General features: G+C 32.1%; 1 protein-coding gene across 1 annotated transcript in view; it reads left to right on the top strand.

The window, feature by feature from the left end:
- The window catches only part of PCDH10 (protocadherin 10), a 41604-nt gene that overhangs the window by 12448 nt on the left and 7466 nt on the right, over positions 1-21690 (top strand). Inside the window, exon 4 of the mRNA XM_003800736.3 lies at positions 800-1105. Within this exon, the coding sequence (XP_003800784.1) occupies positions 800-1105 (306 nt within the window). The remainder of the gene's footprint in view (positions 1-799; positions 1106-21690) is intronic.

Genomic DNA, 21690 nt, shown 5'->3' with positions numbered 1-21690 from the left:
TGTTCCCATATAGAAAAAGTAATAAGGTATTTGTCAATAGTATCTGCGGTTGATTTACACTGCATTTGGTTACCTTGGTTTCACTAATTACAGTCATTTGTTCTGAATTTGTCTAAGGTAGTAAATGATAAGTGGTTTATAGTAACGCTGGCGACCAGAGTGTCACTGAAAAGCCTTTAGGACGTCATTTCATAGGAATCTAAGAAAACCTGCTTTTTGTTGTTTATGAAATGATGTTTCATTCTTACTATGTTTGAGTTTTCCTGTGTCTATGTCATAATTTCTGTTGAATTTCCCTTTCTGTTTTATGTCCAGATTTCATAATTTAAATACCATCTTTATTGCTTGGCGTATTTCTTTCATTTTTGTCCCTACAGGAAAAAAGTCAGAGGACTTACTGTTGGGGGATATGGGTTTTGAAGCCTTCACACCTCCTTTTCTTTTCTCTTTTAAAAACTTCAGGAGAGATTTTTTTCAGTGTTTGCTCTTTTTCTAGTGACCATTTCCTAGTTACTTACACTGTTTAGAGTGAACATTCTCCCCTTTACTTTGAGGTTTAGAAATGCCTAACTCAGAGGCCTCTTTGCCAGAAGTCCTACTCTTGACATCTGAAGATAATTTTCTCTTTCAAAGTGATGACCAAAATGAGGCAAAAAAGATTTTGGATCTTGTCAGGTTAAGAGAAGAACAATTGAAGATCCTTTCCCCCGTCCCTCCTTGCGCTACCTGTAATCTGTCATCGCTAAGTAGCTGGTTATGTGGTGGACACGATGTCTGGAGCTTCTTTTCTCGCCTGCAGGTATGGATCTCTTCTCCAACTGCACCGAGGAGTGTAAAGCCTTGGGCCACTCGGACCGGTGCTGGATGCCTTCTTTTGTCCCTTCTGATGGACGCCAGGCTGCTGATTATCGCAGCAATCTGCACGTGCCCGGCATGGACTCTGTTCCAGACACAGAAGTGTTTGAAACTCCAGAAGCTCAGCCCGCGGCAGAGCGTTCCTTCTCCACCTTTGGCAAAGAGAAGGCTCTTCACAGCACTCTGGAGAGGAAGGAGCTGGACGGACTGCTGTCTAATACGCGAGCGCCTTACAAACCACCATATTTGAGTAAGTATTCTGGGAAGGGCTGTGTAAAAGTGTTCCCTCTGAGGAGATAAAGTTCAACATTCCATTCTTTATGGCAAAAACAGAGTTTAGGCGTATTAGAAAGAATGACAAAAGGACTGTGGATGTAGGCAGGACTCTTATATGGAAAATTGAATATATTGAACAGGAAGGGGGGCCTGTGTTAGGATGCTGTTGACAATAATAAAACATGACTGCATTTGTTGGAGAAAACATTTTTCAAATGTTCTTCCAATTTCCATTGAACATTGAACTCTTGCTTACTTGATTTCTATGTGTTTCGAAGGATTAAATGAAGGTGAAGGAACTTTTCTCTTGACACCTGAGTCACTGAGGGATCTCATTTTCTTACTGATAACAGCATTATTGCCTAGTCATTCAGTGACCATAGGATAGTAAACACCTTTGAACAAGCCCAGGAAGCTGTGTAAGCAGCATTTTGAAAATTCAACATGACTTAGCAAGGTGTTGGTATAGATTGAAATATTTGATCCGGATCAGAGAAAGTCTGTTGAAAATATAGCAATAATCTTCATTTATTAGAAATAAGGCGTTGTTCTAACATTGAGACATTGATAATTGCACTAAATTATTTCAAAATTGAGAACATATTTGAGAGCATAAGTGAATCATTTTATACCATAATAGGGAACAATAAAATGCTTTGAAATTCTGTAATCTATTTACTTTGAGGATCTTAGCAATGAAATTACGTCATTTATTCTCTGCTATGAAGGAATCTCTTTCCTTTTAGTTAATGGATAAACACTACTGATGATTCAGGGTCTTGATCAAACTACATAAATAATATTTGACACAGATAAAAATCCTAACTCAATCAATAGATGACATATTGTATAGCCAATCTATTCCTTATAGTTTTTTTTTTTTTCATTTAGTGCAAAAAAGTTGTGAAACCATAAGCTAGGAGCAAACAGTAAGTCAAGTTGTAGATGTATCATTTATTTTATGACTTATGAATTGGGAAGGAAAAATGGAAAGGAAAAAACTTAAGAGAAAAACTGAAGAACAGTTATTTTAGCTCTTATGGCTTGTAATGTGAAAGCACAGATTGAGTGCATTGAGGCCATGGCTGCTTGTCTGGACATTGATAATGAGAATAAACAAGAGTTCTACAATTAAAGGAATGGGTCTTTCATCAGATGCATACATTGTGATGACAACAGTCATCAAATAGTGTTTTATGAAGGATCATATTAAGCTTTGCAAATTATTTAGGCCTCATCAAAATACAATACCTTAGTATTTCAGATCTAAAGAATTATACCGCCCTATAAATTGTTGATATTTTGTTTTGTTTATTGTTTAAAGTTATAATTTATAAGGAGAGTAAAAATATTTACAGAAAGGAAAGCATTGATTTATCTAACATGCAATTTGGATGCTGAAATCCTGAAGTTAAATTCCCAAATCCATGTATCCTCATCAATTAAAATAGCCTAAATTAAAATTTTAGTAAGTGAGGACTATGATGTGGTCTTTCTCTCTCAATTGAGTTCTGGATTTAAAATGTTGTTATTGAAGATAAAATGTTTCAGGATTTTAAACAATGTATTTCACTATTGTTTGACTGAAACTGAGGAGATACATTATAGAAATACATAAAAATATGTTATTGATAATTTCAGTGAAAAAGTAAAAAGGCATTATGATTCAGAGTAAGTAAAAATTTTATATCTAAATAAGTACAGGTACTTGCTTTTACCCTAGTAACAAGTAAAGCTACTTCAAATGTAGTTGAAAAATCATCTCTCTTCCTTTTGCTTTTAAAGAGTACTAATCTTGGGGAAATTATGCTTACATATAAGAAGTGGATTTTAGGCATGTATAAATTTCATTTCTCCACTTACAAGATTTGGTTTTTTATTTTGAGAATCTTTGTAACAATTTCATTAATAAAATATTAATGCTACATACATTTTAATGCAATTTTTGCAAGTTATTTACAGTCTAGTATTTTCATTTGCAAATGAAATGTCTTGGCTGTTATATGTGTTACTAGAAATACAAAGAATGAATCTGTTATTTTACCAGGAAAATTTAGTTTTGTTTGCATATAGTCCGGTTATATGTATGAAATGAAAGAATTTTTAATAATAATTTCATGTATCTTTATCTGTTTTAGCCAATTCACACTGCTTGAAATTTAGGGTTTGGGTGGAGTATGACCTAGATAGAAAACAAGCACAAAAACATCTATTTTGTTTTTTTAACTCATATTTTCTGACATACAGTTCTTCAGACAGTTTTAATCATGCCTCAATTTGTTTTTTATTATCTTTTAGGATTTAATGTTATCTTAGGCTTTATACAACTATCCTTAAAATTATATCATGGCTTGTAACATAATAGGCATAGTAAATTTTATGGTTAGTCTAATAATGCAAACTATGCCTGACTGTTTTTCTATCATATGGTGCTCGTTTTAAATACTTGTGTCATTTATTATTAGCAATAGAAATATTTTCATCTTCTAACCAAAAAACAAGTCCTTTACCTTATTAAACAAGCTAAAAACTGACACTAATTACTTACTTTTAATTAGAAAGTTTAAATAATTATTGAGGTTGCAGGGTTGTTTTTTGCTAAACATACATTTAGTTTTATAATGAACATGATGTGCAGTTAGATGTTCAGAAAAGTATTTGTGCATTTAGTCACTTTTTGTAAAGCTTTAAACAGCCTAATGAGACTGCCACTTTCATTTATACAATGATGACAGGAAAAAGCTGATATGCTTAAAAATACAAATGAGATCCTTGTCTATACCAAGAACTTTCAATTTTTGTACCTCTTATTGCTAAAGTTAAAATTAAAAACTGCCGAAAACTATTTATGTCTTAAAAATGCCTAAATACAGGCGCATTTTCTTTTATTTTATGTTTAAGAAAAGATCCATGATGAGTATACTTGTGCATTTAATAAGAAAGTTTTTTATTTAAATCAGGAGCAATTTTGAACACGTCTATTAATACTTGCTAAGTTAGACATGGGTACTTTATGAGTTTGACTTCTGTTATTCTTATTACAACATCAGATTGCTAATACTTGATAAAGAGGAGTGACGGGATACACTGAAAGATTGATCAAATAAGTTAAGCATGTAGAATATGGTCATATGTTCAAAACATCCTATTTAGATTTGCCTTAAAATATTAATGAATTTTAACTTAGCACTACTTTAAATTTATATCAGAATAATTAAAAATTACTACAATACCACTTTAAGTAAAATTAATAGATTCTTTCAACAATAGAAATAATATTAAAGTGAAACAAAATATTTTCTGAATAAGATATAAAAAGTGTTGTTTTTATCATGAAGATTTTTATGGAGTTATTTAGAATTATAGCCATCCTATTTAAAATAATTTATTCTTTCAAATTCCACAATAAATTACATGTAAAAAAACTCTATAATCTCAGCAAATAAAAAACATAAAATCAATTTAAGTTCAATAATGTGGTTAATGAAACCAAATTATCAGTATAGTTTAGGAAAACTCCAGTAATTAAAATAATATGCTTAATATTTTTGTAGTCATTCTTGTGACTCATATGATGTTTGCCAGTGAATGAGCCTGTCGATCAGTTCCAGTCAGCCTGAACAATACAATAATAAAGGCATAAGGATTTGTTATTTGGAAACTTATTGATTTCTTGCCAATAAACATAATCAGTTTTAAAAACTAAAGACAGTCATAAGAAAAATGGTCAAATTTCATCTAAAATATACTTGTGAAATGCTTTCATTTCTTTAAAGTGTAGCAAAACAATAAATAATCTTGAAAAAAAGGGGAAAAACTACATTTACACAGCCACTTTTAAAATTTCTAAATCCATAGTATTTTCTAGAATCACAGGACCAAGGGGAACCATTCATTGGAAAGTGTCAGGGCCGGTGTTGCCTTCATACTGTAAATGTTTAGACTAGACCATTTATACCAAAAAATTCACTCTAGCTATCTCCTGACTTAACTTTTATTTTTGCCAAATTGCGATCCCTTTTGAAATTTCACCTCTGCTCAGCCATACCATGACAATAGAAAATATGTCAGATTTTTGAAACATCACATTTAAAATATTGCTGACACTTGACCTAGACCAATTTTTAGTAAACTTCATTTGGGGAAAATTCTTTTAGGCATCTATAATATGGCTGTGAGCACTTTAAGTTTCTAGTTGATTGGAATTGTAGAACATGCTTTGTTTAGTAACATTTCTTCCAATCCCTTCATTATCTCAGTCTGCCTTCTGTGAGTTTTCATAATTTGTTGAACTCAATAGTGTGTTAAGAGCATATATAGAATTCAAAATAAAAAGACTTTTCTTATTGGTACATATTACACTCATATTTACATACCCCTGAGTAGTGTTTTCTCTGTGATTTGCATATTCCTCTTATGTCATAAATATTGCATCCCTATCCAATGTTAAGGTAAACATGTATTTTTATATTAGGCCATTTCATCATATCTTTTACAGAGGTTCATATATCACTAAATGAATGGACTCTTGATAATTTTTTGTCTTTTTTACTGGACATAATTTCTGTTCACTATTCTTCTAGGTTGTGCTACTTAAAATCTATTCTGGAGTGTTTTGTGTTCTTTCACTCTTTTTAAATATATCTAGATTTGTCAACCTACTTGTTTCACTTTTTCTTTGTGGCAAAGTTCAGGTCTCAGAACCATTAAGTTCTATTTTTACATGAAGTTCCTTTATTCAGGAACTATGAGTAAATCTCTCATTATCAAAATAGTTTATTTATTTCAACTCTGTGAGAAAGAAAGGAATTATGACATATCAGAAAAAGAAAACAAAACCCTGTTCACATTCTATAGATGTCTGAATTTTATGTTACTTATTTTATATTAATTTTTGTTACATTATTTTATTGCACTTACTGAATTTTTGCAAAACAGTAGTCTACTCATTGGTTATGTAATTACTCCAGTTAACTAACTGGTCAAACAATAGAATGGAATGTCCTTATACCTCTAGATATATAAGATATCATAATATTTTCTCTTCTTTAGTTGTTGTGTGGTGGTCTCTCTCAAATAGTAAAATTGAAAATGAAAAGTGTGAAAACTCCTTCCAAGGGGCAGATAATGAAACAGCAACTCATTTTATAGCCATACACCTGGCCACTTCTGTAGGTAGATCACCTTTGACTTAACAGACATCAATGCTTATCTCAGGACTTTTAAAGTTTGTGACTTTGGGTAGTTTGGAGCTACTTAATATCTACAGAATTTAAAATTCCTTTGTTAAAGAATATTTTCATTATTTTTTTAACTAATATTCTTACTATCTTTACAATTCTTTGCAATATATAAGGTACTATTTTAATATGACATCAAGTTGAATTGGCTTTATTTTAATTTTGTGACTGTAGTTTACTTGAAACTTCATGTTCTAAAAACAAGATTTACATAACTATTAGTAAGTACTATATTTTGCATATGCTTTCTCACCATTATTAATTAATGTTGCTGAAATCTGCTTCTGCTCTACTATGCTCTTTTCCTCAATGCAGTTACACACACATTTGGCAGATTTAGATTCCCTACCCAACTGTGCATAGTATAAATGCTAAATAACTATGTAAAAAAATTAATCTATGGATGAACAAGCATTTTAAAAGCACTCAGATTTTCTTTAATGCTCTAATAATTCATTCATTCATTTACACACAAGTCTGCACTGAGAAAGTTTTTTTGATATCTCCAACAAACTCTCTTCTTTTCTTCTAATTTATTAAGTGTTTTAAATTAGTCGTTTTCCTCTCAGGCGAGTCTGTATAGGCTTTTCTGAGGATAAGTTGAAGAATGTCAACTAAATCAAGACATTGAAATGTACTTGTCTAGGGTGTTTTATAAAATACGATGGAGTTTTATGATATTTTGAAATTTTACACTTCCTTTGATTTGTTCAAAGAATTTATTTCAGACACTAAGGAAGAGTTAAATTACTTATTTTTTAAACTGCCTTAGAATCTTAACTACTCTCTTTCTTTCTGGTCTTCAAGACCATCATTCTTTCACAAATTTTATTTACTGAAAAATTCACATATTAGCTCTTATCTTTTACCTTCTTACATAGCTAATAGATGTGTATTTCCGTCTGGTTTAGACACTTTTTTATATTTAATTTTCATGTAGTATTTATCTATTTGCATGTTATTAGTTAAATTCTCTAGTTCACAGATTTATTCCTATATAAATATTGTCATTTAAAGATATATAGAAAAAACTTAATTGATAATAATTATTTATATGTTTATTCACTATTTTACAATTCTTTAATAAAAACCTTACTGTGTTATTTATAGTAGTTTATCTCATGCAAACATTGAACTTTATTGAATTAACATTTATCATATTAATATTATTTACGTACCTCATTTTATATTACAGATCATTTCATTCCTTTCTTATTTTGTACATTGGAGGTAAACCCATGTAAGCATTTGCCCATCAGTTGAGCCTAACAAAAGAAGATAATCAATTCATATAAATAAATACAATTATTCAATGAAAAGGAACATCTACTTTGGAATTTTTTCCAGCTTCATCATACTGAAGATTGATGAGTCAAAATTTAAGTGCATTAAATTTTAAAGATATTGTTAAATAAGTCTGGAATTCACACATTCATTACCTATAAACATCATTAAACATTATTCAGTAATCAATGTGCCAGACTTTTTTGGGTAAATGCATATCTTCTGAAATCCTTTCAATAAAAATTAGATAGCATCACTTAGATAGTTTGGAAACTGTTTCAGACCACGAGATTTATTGTTCAAGATTAAATGATATTATTAAATGAAGACTAAATTCAGTGGAATGTAAGTCATTTTGATGTTTCCTACAGTGTAAAAAAATCTTCAGAGTTTTATATTGAAGGCCTATAAGACTTTCTAGTCACTACAAAGCTTGGCCTACTTCAGCTTCACCTTAGGGGGAGAAAATACTTGAAAACATTGAATTTCAGAATGTAATTAGATCAAAAGACCAGAATAGAAACAAATTGTAACCTAGAAATTTTGCAGGTGAAAGTCAGGGTTTTAACTCAGATTCCGTAACTCACATATTTTAAGATATCATATGTATGTATGTATGCAGGTATCTACATGTAGACACACAGATTATGATGTTAAATGGCAACGCTCTCACCAATATTGGTTCTCTTGGAGATATATTTCTTTTAACTGTACAGATTGAAGAGATTATACTTAAACTTAATTTTGGTAACATTTCTATACATGTACATAGAGTGTTACTCTAAATGATCAATAACTTTAAGTCATTGAGCACAACAGTTGATTATAAATACATTTTTAAGGTTCCAGTTTCATGATTCAGTAGTATGGATACATACACACACATATACATCTTATACAGAAGTATTATATTTTTAATAAACTAAATTTAACTTTCTTAAATAGCCGTCAATTACCAGAGAAATAACAGACCATGATTATGTGCATGTATATAATGCAAGAGTAAATTTATTTAACTAATAGCTCCTTCATTGTCTGAAGCTATAAGGTGACAGTACGGTGCTTGTTGAGAAACAAATGCATGATCCAATCCATCTTAGTCTATTCCTTTATTTTTTAAGGTACGGGTTGTACTTTTTGAGGACATTTTACAATAGCTAATTTACAAAATTAACCAAGGCATAAAGTAACCATAGCACTGTAGAAGCACTAGGCTTCTGGATCTGGTGTTTGTGTATTATTAGTAAGACATTATCTTTAACTGACAGTAAAAATGGTGTAGTCGGTAGGACTTCTTACCCATTTTAAGATTGGCATTAGCCAGAATCTTACTCTAGATTCCAATATTACCTGTGTTGGATATTTAATTATCATATATTTTATGTAGACTTAAAAATATGCCTTTAGTTTATCGCCCAGTGTTATAAGGCTCATATACAGGATGTCCCTAAAGTTTGAACTGCCATGAACTTTATGGCCACCCAGTATATGCCAGTAACTATTCCTGGGTTGAAAATTAGATAGTTTCAACTGTATTTAGTTTTTATATTTTTAAGTATTTTGTCATAATTTAAAACAAAGTTACTTTACAAAGACTTAAGCATAGATAGAAGTAGTACATAAATAAAACCAGTGTTAAATGTGTATTCTCTGGGTTAAATTTTTAATTGCACTGGATAAGGAAACAGTCAAGATAAGGAGTTATTTTACATGAAATTAAACATATCATTGGGTTTGTGTCTTAAAGTGCAGCACACAGTAGACAAGTTCTGAGTCAATAAGGGGGCCCATAGACAAAATAGACCTGATGAAGTGATCTTGGGGACTTAATCCCTGATTGTATCTATAAGCTTAAATGTTTCACGTGTAGGTTTAATCTAAATGGTGGTGGGAATAGTTCCAGCGATATGAGAGTTAATGTAATAGTTGGAGAGTTGTCATACATTGTATGTATGCTCAAAAAATTTATAGAAAACCGAGAAACTGATCTGAAAAATTAGTATAAAATCTTTGCACATTATTTGCACTGTTAATAAGAGTCATTCCAGAACTAATTCCATTTTTAGTCACTAATAGTGCAGTTTTGAGGCTTATTTTCTTTAAAATTGCACATCATAAGATGACAGCGGAGGTCAGGAAATCTTGATATGTTTGGTTGCTATATCCTGATGCTTTACTTCAATCTTTTTGTTAAGAACAATGGTAAGGGGGGACGCACTATCATATAGAATCTATAGAGTTCTACTAAGTTAAATTTTAAACATTTTTAAAATGGCAAATAATTTCAAACATATACAAAAGTAGAGAGATAAGTAGACTGAGTTTTCCATTCTACCACTCAGCTTAAACAATCAACTCTTCGCCAAGTTTGTTTCATCTAAATATTATCACAACTGTTCCTTTATTCAGATATTTTAAAACAAATCCAGAGATCGTATTTGATCCATTAATATTTCACCATAACTTTAATAATGCCAAAGTTTCTTTGTAACATAATCACAAGAATAATATTTCTTCTTAAATTGAGTTTTCTTATTGTCATTGGTTATTGCTTAAATTTCTATAATGTTCTCATAAATTCCAGTTACATTTACAGTTGCTTTGGTTTATGATTGAAATAAGGTTTACAGATAGCAACAATTTTTTATTTTTTTCTTTAAAATTTTTATCAAGGTATAATATGCATACAGAAAATATAAAAATCATGTATCTATGCAATGCAAGAAATTTTAACAAAATGAACACACTTGTATAATCAGTGACCAAAACATTTCTTGGTAATCTGTCTAGTGGACAAGACAGTTTGACTTTAGTATCTCAGGAAACTTACTTGAGGACAAAGGCAGGCAATTGAGAAAGCCTCAGTTTTATATATTTCCCTCCTTTTCTATTCCTTGTGGACGACTCCTCTGTCTTTGGAATATTTTTTCCCCCTTTGGATTTTTGAAGAGGAGAAAACTTGATACCCTGAAGGCTATTTTTCTCACCTCAGACATTGAGGTGTAATGGAGAGTAAAATGCCCAGGAAGAAAATTAAGAAATTGCAATTTTGGAAATATTTGGAGAGATGTATAAAGTGTAAGAACTAAGTACAAAATTGTCAAATACATTGTATACATATGCAATAAATTTTGTTTATTAAAATATGCATTCGTAACTTGAAGGTACAGAGCTTTATATTATATAAAATAATAGTTCATAGAATGAATACAGGTGAGTGTTCATATCATATCATATCATAAGATATTTAAAATATCTTACTTTTTCAAATATTGAGTCTTTACCAAGTTGATTTATGTCTCTTACAATGAGAATTGTCCACCTTAGGTATCATATTTTTCTCAGTTGAAATTAAGGACAATTCCATAGGGTCAGCTAGTCTGAAATGGCTTGCAATTAAATTAAAATAAAATATGATTCAAAGGCAAGTCTCATGCTATCAGGCCACATATGGCATATTTGATCATTACATTTTAGGTTGAAATTTTGGCGAAAAATAAAATGAATGGGACAATAATTAAATAGGGAATTGTATTAGCTGAGTATTAATGCTAAATTTAATAACAGAAGTAGCTACACATTAAGTTCCTATTTTATAGACATGAGTAGATTCCATTCCAATAATTTTGGAATCAAATAATATTAGTATTTTATAAAATTATGTAAATATACATAATTTTCTATATGCAAAAGGATTCTTTGGTATTGGACAGTGTATAAATGTCTTTTTTTGACATATGATAGTGAATTCTAACTCCTTAGAGCTTGAATTAGGCTAAGGATTTGGGAAATCTATGCTTCTATTATGGAATGGTATAGAGATAATTATTTTTCAAATTATAACAACACAATATTGACTCATTTTGAAATGATTGTAAAAGATAATTTACTTTATAATTTAGACTTTTGTTAGAATTATTTTTAGGAAATGCTTTGACACTGAATAATTTTCATCTCTCACCATTATTACAGTAATATAATCCTTGATAAGTTTCTCCCTTTGTAGCAATTTTCATAGAAATTGTTTTTAGAATGCTTATAAAAAGTGTGTTAATACATTTTCTCTTTAAAAAAACATTTAAAATAGCTACAACAGTCATATCTTACTGTATTGAAGTTAATTTTCAGTCTATGTCCTTTGTTCTAATGCTTTGAAATTCTTCACATTTAACTTATAATCTTCTCTAATTTCTGAAGGCTACGAACAAGTCTTATTACTTATAGCACTATTATTTGTTGTAAAGGAGCACCAGAATAGTTTAAACTTGTCTAAAACTTTTTAACCAGCTGTGTTAGGCAGTCTTTCCAAGCTACTGACAAGAACAGTGTGACCCACATTCAAGAAGTGAATTCCAGTTACAGTGGTCTTCAGTTTTCTTTTGTCTAGAACTAGAATGTTCTTAAGGTCTGGAGTATTGGAAAATTCTTACGGCACAGGAACTCATCAGAAACTGATGGGTTAAAAAGATTGATATCATAATATTAAATGCCAAAATATTGATAAACTCAAATACTCCTTAGAAATCTCTAGTGGATAAATAAAAATATTATCAGAATTTGGGTCGAGAATGTAAAGGAAATTAGATCAAGTTAATTACTGGCGATGATTCATAGTGCATCCTTATTCAATGTAAGTGGTCTGCACAGATTAAAATACTCAGACCAGGCTTGGTGCCCCTAGCTCAGTGACCAGGGCACCAGCCACATACACTGAAGCTGGCGGGTTCGAGCCCAGCCCAGGCCTGCCAAGCAACAATGACAACTGCAACCGCAAAATAGCTGGGCACGGTGGTGGGTGCCTGTAGTTCCAGCTAATCTGGAGGCTGAGGCAAGAGAATCACCTAAGCCCAGGAGTTGGAGGTTGCTGTGAGCTGTGTGACGCCACGGCACTCTACTGAGAGCAATAGAGTGAGACTCTGTCTCACAAATAATAATAATAATAAAAAAATATAAATAAAACACTCAGGCCAGGTCATCTCAGTGTCTTTTACCTGCTCTGTGTCATCCTAGAGACATGAAAAGCATTTTTAATTGCAGTGTCCTTCTTTCCTCCCAGAAACCTCATGCAAACTACTACTACTACCACTATTTCCAACTACGTCCTTGGAAATAATGTTTTAGAAATGAACATACCAACTTTGGGCACAAGTGAAAAGTTTTCAACTTTCTTTAAAATGTATCTACAAAAAACCCTACTCACGTGGTTTGGTTGTGGTATCCTTAGGAAATAGACCCTTGAAAAACACTCTAGTCTTACTGCTTCAAAATAGGTTTTCCAAAACATCACACAATTACCCATGTTGACTTTATTGTAACTTGGAACTTCTAATTTTAGAAGATGCCATTTTATATTTTGTCCTCAAAAGTATGCATTTACTTCCTTTGGACTCATAACTATGAATTTACAAGAGCAATCTCTGTACAGGTTCTCCTATGAAAGAATTGAAACAGGGAAGTTAGGAGTATCCATTCTGGGGCCACTCAGCCAGGTTTCAAATACAGATCCAGTCAATTACTAGCAGTGCAGCCACTGTAATTTCATTAACCTTCCTGTTTCTTGTTTATCCTCATCTGTGAAATAGATGCTCAGAGCCTCATTGTGGAGACTGAATTATTTAACATGTGTAAAGTTGTGAGTGCCCGGCTCAAAGGAAGCACTCATTAAGTGTTCAAGGCAACCATATAGCACTCATTAAGTGTTCAAGGCAACCATATATTCAATTAAAATGGCAACAATGACATCAGTCTGACTGTGGTCAAAATTACAATTCTGGGCTTAAATAGAATTAATTATGCCTTTTTTTATTCTCAGAGAAAAATCAGACTCTAAATGTTCTTTTCACAATAAGTAACGATTTTACATCTGCAGTATACATATTCTAGGACACAGTTTCTGTTTTAAAAGTACAGGATCCCTAAATTTTTCCCATTCATTAAATCAATATAACAGATAATATAGAATCAAACGTGTAATGCCCAGTGAAGTTTACAGTTTTTTTATGATGATATTAGTCACAGCACATGATTTTAACCTTTAGAACTTCATATTCCCATTATTTTCTTTAACTTGTATATTTATAATGAATGGAGATACTTGATGATGTACAACAAATTGTAAAAATAATCTGAGATTAGTACTCATTTTTTAAGCTATAGCTTTTTATTCCAATGTAGGAAGTGTGGCATATTAAATTTGATGATAGTGGGGGAACAAAGGATGTCTATTTTCTTGGGCCAAACAATTTAAAAAGTGATAGCGAATTAAAGTCCATATACAATTTGACTCACTATATTTAGACAATTGTACTTGGCCCATTTATGTAAATTCTGGATTTAGACAGAATATTAGTAGTGTTACCTCAAAGAGTTCGGATATTCTCATGTAAGAGACACTGATGCCCTAAAATCATTGAAGTAATTGAAAACAGTCTGTTAGCAGGGAAAACATGTTTTTTTCTGTAAGATGCACAAAAGATATGTATGTCTGTCAAAGATCAGTATTTGAGTACATAGAAGTCCAAAGATTGTTTTGGCTTCCTTTGTTCTTCCGTAAAATCTTAACTGATAAAACTGATTCTCTCAGCTTTTTATTTATATTTTTGTACCTTTGTCTTTCAAAGCAAGGTAGAAGTGACAAACGATGTCTTGAACCCATTTGATAAACAGCTAAGAAACTGTCCCCACTCTAGTTTCTGCTTTTGGCTTATTCCAGAGGCTGTCTGTGTAGCCTTGTTGATTTTAGGATGCTGGGTGTTTTCTGTCTTCCTCACGAATTGCATCTATGTCACTGTTTTGCCTGAATAACAAGAGACATAACAACTAAATCCCAGGGTCCAATTTCATCTCAAAATCATAATATTCTCATTTCTTCTTGTGTTCATTTTTCATATGAAAATAAACATTTTGCATTGTTTACAGTATAATACTGTAACATTTAATAATGTTTCTAGCATGGGAAGAAATGATATTTTGAAGCAATTATTTAATTTGATATGCATGTAATGAAGTTGCTGTAGTTACGTGCAATTAAGTCTTTCCCCTCCTGAAATGTACTAGTTTGTAATAATTTTATGTTGTTTTAAATTTCTCATCTCATTGAAAAAAGAATGTGATATTTACTTTACTATTATAAAATGTCCTTAGTTACCTTGGGAAAGATCTCTTACAGTGTAATCAAGGAAGGATTTATAGAACTCAGTTTGGGGCCATTATTCAAGCACTGTCTGTATGGTTTTAATCATCAAATATAATGTGCTGCTTCCTATATCGTATAGAGTTAAAGGACATCCTAGGAGTAGGGAGTTGCATGAACACAAGTGCAGAGTTAGAGCACAAGTAATAAGTAAGAAGAAGTGAATATTATAAATTGCTAAACTTATCAAATAAATCTAGAGGTGTAATGAAAGTTAGGGTTTGAAAGTTAAATTTTAGATACATGTATCATAATATATAATACATAATACAATACATAATGTATTATTATTGTATCATTATACCAATAATACTAAGTTGCTAACAATTATTGAATGTTTATTATATACCTGGACCTAGTCTATGCAATTCTCACATATGAATCATTTTAAATGTTACCAAATGAAGTAGGTACGCTTATTGCACCCAACTTATAGATTATAAAACTAAGAAAAAGAAATACCTAGTAGCTTGCTCCATGATTTTATAGCTAGTGAAGGAGAGTCATGCTTTTTGAGACTAATTCCAGAGGGGGATTTAGTAATCCATTCACTACTTGAATCCCAGGCTTAAGAAATTCCACACTCTTCAGAAGGAACATAGCAAGGATTTGTTGTTTAAGGTTGTGTTTTTCTTTTACTGTTAGAGTATTTTTGCAGTTGTCAAGCATTCTGGCAGTAGGCCCGAATGAGAATGTTTCTGGTGGAGATGAAAATGAAGAGATTAGCATTCCAGAAATTTTAAGGAAGAAATAGGATTAGAAAGATAAATGCAGGAATAAAAGGTAAAGAAAGTAGTTACCAAGTATAGTTCTCACTGAGTGACTGAGAAAAGATTACATCCATAATAATGATGATGGTGATGATAAAATTCATGTGCTGTCAGGGAGGCGATTTTTATTACAAAACTTATACCCATTAGGAAAACTTGAGAGTACATTTCAGTAGAATGGAAAATGAAGATCCCAAAGTATGTATGATCATTCTGTATTAGTATTCTTGTGAAGCAGTGTGAAAAGCCATGTACATTCTTTTTTTAAGTTAAGATTTGTGAAAGCAAAAAGTAAACATGAGGAAAGTTAATAACTAAATACACTAGCAGATGGAATTCTAGCAGAGGTTATTTTTGCATAAAAAAGATTTGATTAAGTGTATATGACTTTTAATCCCTTGGAATTGTATTATTTCAAATGCTATTGATGACACAGGGTTCCCTTGCTCAGGGCTGGACAGGCTCACAGCCCATTAGTTAGACCCAAGCAGGCTCATAGACCAGCTTAAACACAGATCACATTCTCTGGACCAAAACAGGCTCATAAAAACCAGTCTGACCAATGATCCATCTGAGCTGTCACTTCCAGAGCTGAGAACACATCCCTAACAAGACCGCACTTCTACACAGGAGCAGTTTTAAAATGAAGTCTTGCCCAAGGGTCCCTGGTTGATTGTGACATATTCCACACATAAATTTTATCTCCCCCCAAATCCCCATCCTGCAGGATGAGAAAACCTACATATAATCCCCTAGACCAGTGGTTCTCAACCTTCCTAATGTTGCGATGTATTTTCATTGTTACAGAGGGGTGGCTGAGAACCGCTGCCCTAGACAGAAGGCCCAAATGGGCTGGCTCCCCACTCCAGATCCTCTCTGCTGTGTCAGAGGCCTTATCTTTCTCATCTATCAGTAAAACCTTTCCTGTCACTTACTCCCTGTGGTCCATGGATTAATTCTTTGAATCTCTGAGACCAAGGACCTGGCAGAGAGAGATTCCGGCAGGCAACACTATCATTAAAATTCTCTCTGTGTCTTCACTAATTTTGTGAGTTGCAGACCAGATTTTCCTAGGGTAAGATTACTTGGAAATCAGTCTTTTATTTAAAAAAAAATCAGTCTAACAGTTATAAAGTGAATTTAATATTAGTCTGTGATCATTATCTGCTGGATTTTTTTCTTCACTAAATATTATGGGGAAAAAAAAAAAACTCCAGCGCTCTTCTGTAGGTTCCTGGCTTTCCTCACTAGGGACACTGTCTGAGGCTGGAGACAGTGGCCTAGAATCCTTTCTTTGACCAGCTCCACTACTTCCACCCTTTCACAATTGCACATAGACTCAATAAAAAAACACTGCGGCAGTCTTTTTGAATGCAGAATTTTTGTTGACAATTGAAGACTCATTGTGATCTAACATAGACTACTTCCAGATATGTGAAACATGAACCCTAGATTTTCTTCTGAGCACTGAGAAAAGTCGCACATAACTTTGCTTTTGTGTTTTCCAAATCCCATCTTTTCGGCCTAATTTACCAAAATCAATGAGCACCCATCCACCTTTCCATCCGACTTCTGATGTTAACTCATTAGGATATTTGTCTAAGACATGTGACTCTAATATTCTTCTTAAAGTGTTATAGAGCCTCTTTCTTGCAGCCACAGTTAAGTTCGTACTTACCCGTACTTTGTATTTTAGCCCTGCCTACATTTTCTGCTTCATGCCATTTAATGATTTCCAGCTTCTCAGTATCCCATTTTTCTCAAGCCTGACTACAGTTACACATTCAGTCCTCCTTCTGGAATGCTCGCTCTTCTACAAAACCACTCTGGTCGGCATTGCATGGCCATCTCCTACTAATCAATCAAGATGCAACTCATTTTACCTTTAATGAGAAGGCTTCCCAGACAGAGGTATATACTCTCTTCCTGTAACTTATTATAGATTCTTATACATAATTGCTGTCTTAAAAATATTTTGTGAAACAATTGTTAGTCCATTGTTCTATAAAATCTTTTAGAAAATAATCTATGTGCCTTCGTTTTAAAGTCCTGTGTTCCAGAACTGTCTGGAGCAAAGTCGACACCCATAAATGCTGCATATAGACTATACCAATGAATCAATAAATAATTCAAATTTAAAATAGGTAAGCTACATTTTCTTCTGCTTTAAATAGTTGTCTAGGCATCTAGTTTGACTTAGATAAATAATAAAATTACAATAGTCTCTGAATGTGAAAAAAAATTCAAATGAAAAATAGAAAACAGCTGACTATTTCTAGTCTTAAATAATGTATTCTGGACTTTATTAAAATTTCCTTGATTTTTATGTTTTTATTCTGGCCTTAACTATGCTAGTTCTTTTATTCTTCTTTCTGATACATCAGTTTCTCTTTCACAACTCCTTAAACCTCATGTTTCACTAATTTCACCAATCTATTTCCTTACAACTGTTGCTCAAATATCATTTACAAATACATATGTAACATTAAGTAAATAGAAGGTAATTTTGAGGTGTTTTTTGTTTGTTTCGTTTTTTGAGACATAGTCTCACTTTATCGCCGTTGGTAGAGTGCCATTGGCATCACAGCTCACAGCAACCTCCAGCTCCTGGGCTTAGGTGATTCTCTGGTCTCAGGCTCTGGAGTAGCTGGGACTACAGGCGCCTGCCACAGTGCCCTGCTATTTTTTGTTTGCAGTTTGGCTGGGGCCTGGTTTGAACCCACCACCCTTGGTATATGGGGCCAGCGCCCTGCCCACTGAGACAGAAGCGCCGCCCCCAACAGAAGGTAACTTTAAACATAAATATGAAGAGGAGCTGTTGGGAATATGTGCCTATGGACAGGAGGTTGTTAATAGTACTGGATCACTAAGGCAGCAGAAATTTATCTGACTTGCCTTTAAGTTTCTGAAGTTTCCGTGTAACAATTTTTAAGTACATGGTATTCTTCTTCATTGTCATTATCGCCTAACTCTCATTCAGTTTATGAAAGTGTTTGTTTTGTGACATTGTAACAAGTAATAGGTAACTCAGATGATTTTTTTAAGTTGCAAAATGTTAATCATTTTGCAAAAATTCTGTGAGATAGGCAGGCATATTTATTTGTGTATTTGGGATACTTTAATATTGACACAGATTTTTTATATGTAAATATACATTATCAATACTGTTTAACCAGAATCTTTTACTCAACAAAGTTAGATAGTTTAAAATTTCAAGTTCTATCTGAATTTATTGTGATACCTTGAATAGTTTTTAAGCATAAAAACAATTTTTTACTTTGCCGTGTAGTTAATTATTTATAATAATTGATATGAACCCTAATTGAACATAAAGTTTGAAGTTATGGAAAGTAATGTACCTATTTAAGGATCTAAATCTTAGCATCTAATTAGAACATAATTAAAATGAATTTCATTCTTTAATAAGCATGATATAATCTTATTTTAACAATTTAGCATTTATGTGCATTTTTAAAGCTAATTTAATTCATTTTCCATCAGTTTTCAAATCTCTAATTATCTGATAACAGATTAAATTGCAAGGGGGAAAAGAAGGTAGCTTAATGAGTTTTTAGGATATAACTAAAACTAAAATATGTACCTAAGCTAGGATTTTCGAAACGGTGATTAAAAATTATGTTTATCATGCAAAGAAGAAAGAATATTTTATTTAATATTTTATATGTATCTCACAAAAACAAAGATTCCATTCAAAACCCAGGGATAAAATTTGATCATAATATAAACGAAAAAATTAAACCACAATTAAGATTTTGTTCATGTATGATAATCAGGCAATTAGTCATTAAATATAAATTTTATCCAGATAACTGGATTTTTATTCTTTATCTCCTTTTCTACTCTGATACCTCAATTTTAAATAGCTTTGGTGGAAACATGTAGAAAATTATGTATTTATTATGTTATGTAATAAATTAGTCTTACAAAATAAGTAAAAGACAGCTCAACATCTTTCTTCTTTAGTGGTAAGTAGGATCATCTCTGCTGTCATGAAGCAGATGCCTTAAGGACATTATGCCAAGTGTAACAAAGAAAAATACAGAACATCCAAATATTACATGGGGTCATATGTGTACTAATGAATTATTCATTGTTTACGTGACATTATAGTGTTACTGGGACCCCTGTATTTTATCTGGCAACCCAGTTTGAAGGTTATCAAAACCTGTAGTCCAAGGGTTCCTAACCTGCTGTAGCGTAAGGGTGTCTTACACTTTACCTACAGACTCCCTCTGTGGGCAGTTTTGAATGTGACAGCATTTTTCACCTCGCTGATTCTGCCCTGCCTACTTTCTGCCCTGCTATTTGCCTTGATACAGAAGTAACTGAATTATGTTAGTGGACATCAGATCACCAAGTATATTAAATACATAGCCAGATATTTACACACTATTTCTAAGTTGGGTGTGTTGTATGTCTTTATTTGATATATGCCTGAATGGACTTTGTAAATATTCTATTTACCAATCCAGAAGATTTTTACTGCTTAATTCTCTAAGGTTATGGTTAAATTATTTTGAAATCTTACCCCTGTTTAAATAGTCTATTTGTAGTTAATAAATTAGATTCAAGGCCATACAGTTTTAATGTCTTTTAAAAATTATTCATTTGTGGGTGGCACCTGTGGCTTAAAGGAGTAGGCACCAGCCCCATATACCGGAGGTGGCAGGTTCAAAGCTGGCCACAGCCAAAAGAAAAAAAACTATTCATTTGTTTATCTTTATTTGAAACTATTAAGAGGGTGCAGATGTTTTTGATACATGGTTTGAGTAAAGCTATAAAATGTGCCCATCACCCACTTAGTGTTCATTGTATCTATTAGGTGGGTTTTCCCCCACACTGTTTCCCCCTTGCGTTATTTCCAGTAAGTTTGATTCTCTCTGTGCACTTATGTTAGTTCCAATTTTTTAGAGATTATGTGTGGCCTTTGCTTGTACATTCTTGAGATCTTATTTATTTTCTGTATGTTTTTTTCAATCTTACGTTACTGAAATTTATCCTTAGTTTTTATATGAAAGATAACGTGAGCATCACTAGTAGTAGGGGTGAAAACTGTGATACACCGATGCTTGGTGCAAATAGGTCTATATACATGCAACATTCCTATATCTACAGAACGACCAAGCTTTCAGCCATTTTTCATGCCTTCTCTTTGAAAATTAATGCTAATTACTAATTTAATCTTCTTATGTTGTTGTTCTGACGGAAACCATTTGAAAAATAAGTGTCTAAATGTCAGCAGATAGTATCAGCTCCATAATTCTCACAGAGAAAGAGAACCATTTATTTTGTAAAGGAATTTATGTATTGGAATTTCAGATACAGAAAATACTGAAATTTGTCTTAACTTAAATGTAAATATCCTTTGTTAAATTAAGATATAATTTAGTGAAATGTCTTTAAAAGAAATTTCAAGGACTCTTCTTTATTACTAATATAAAGGATGCTATTTTCAAATATCTCTGGAACAAATAACAATTTTATGGTAGTGGATTATGATGAAGAATTCTAGAAAATTTTTCAATGATATTAAAAATAAAAATATGGGGGAAAATACATGTTAGATTTACATTTCCTAAATATAAGCCCAAGTAAGGTCAGAGCAATAAAAAATAATTGTCTCCAAACTTTAAGATACTGAATAGGCAGAAGGGTTTTGTTTGTCAAAGAAGGCTTGGTAAAGCAACCAAAGTGCCTTGAGAAGGCTTGCATCCTGTTACTTTCCCCCGCAGAAAAAATTTATTAAGATTTTAAGATGCAATTTTTAAGATTTTTAGATTAATTTGAAGATCATGTCATTCTACAAAATTTTATGCAAGTACATTGTCTTAGTTTTTTTTAAACAGATGTTTCAATTTAAATGTTTAATGTTTTTAAAGTTTAAAAAACAGATCTTTAAAATACTGAAAATTCTTGTATTTTAGTTAAAAGTGTTATAAATGTTTTTATAACATATTGTGTTTTTAGACATCTTGCTCAAATCAACTCTGGTAACATTCAAAGTGTATTGTCTAAAGGAGCAAATACACTGTCACTGTTTTTTGTGATATTT

This window comes from Otolemur garnettii, unplaced genomic scaffold (genome assembly GCF_000181295.1).
Source record: "Otolemur garnettii isolate 467f Iridium unplaced genomic scaffold, OtoGar3 scaffold00183, whole genome shotgun sequence".
In the NCBI taxonomy this organism is placed as follows: domain Eukaryota; kingdom Metazoa; phylum Chordata; class Mammalia; order Primates; family Galagidae; genus Otolemur; species Otolemur garnettii.
This window is presented reverse-complemented; position numbering and strand designations above follow the sequence as displayed.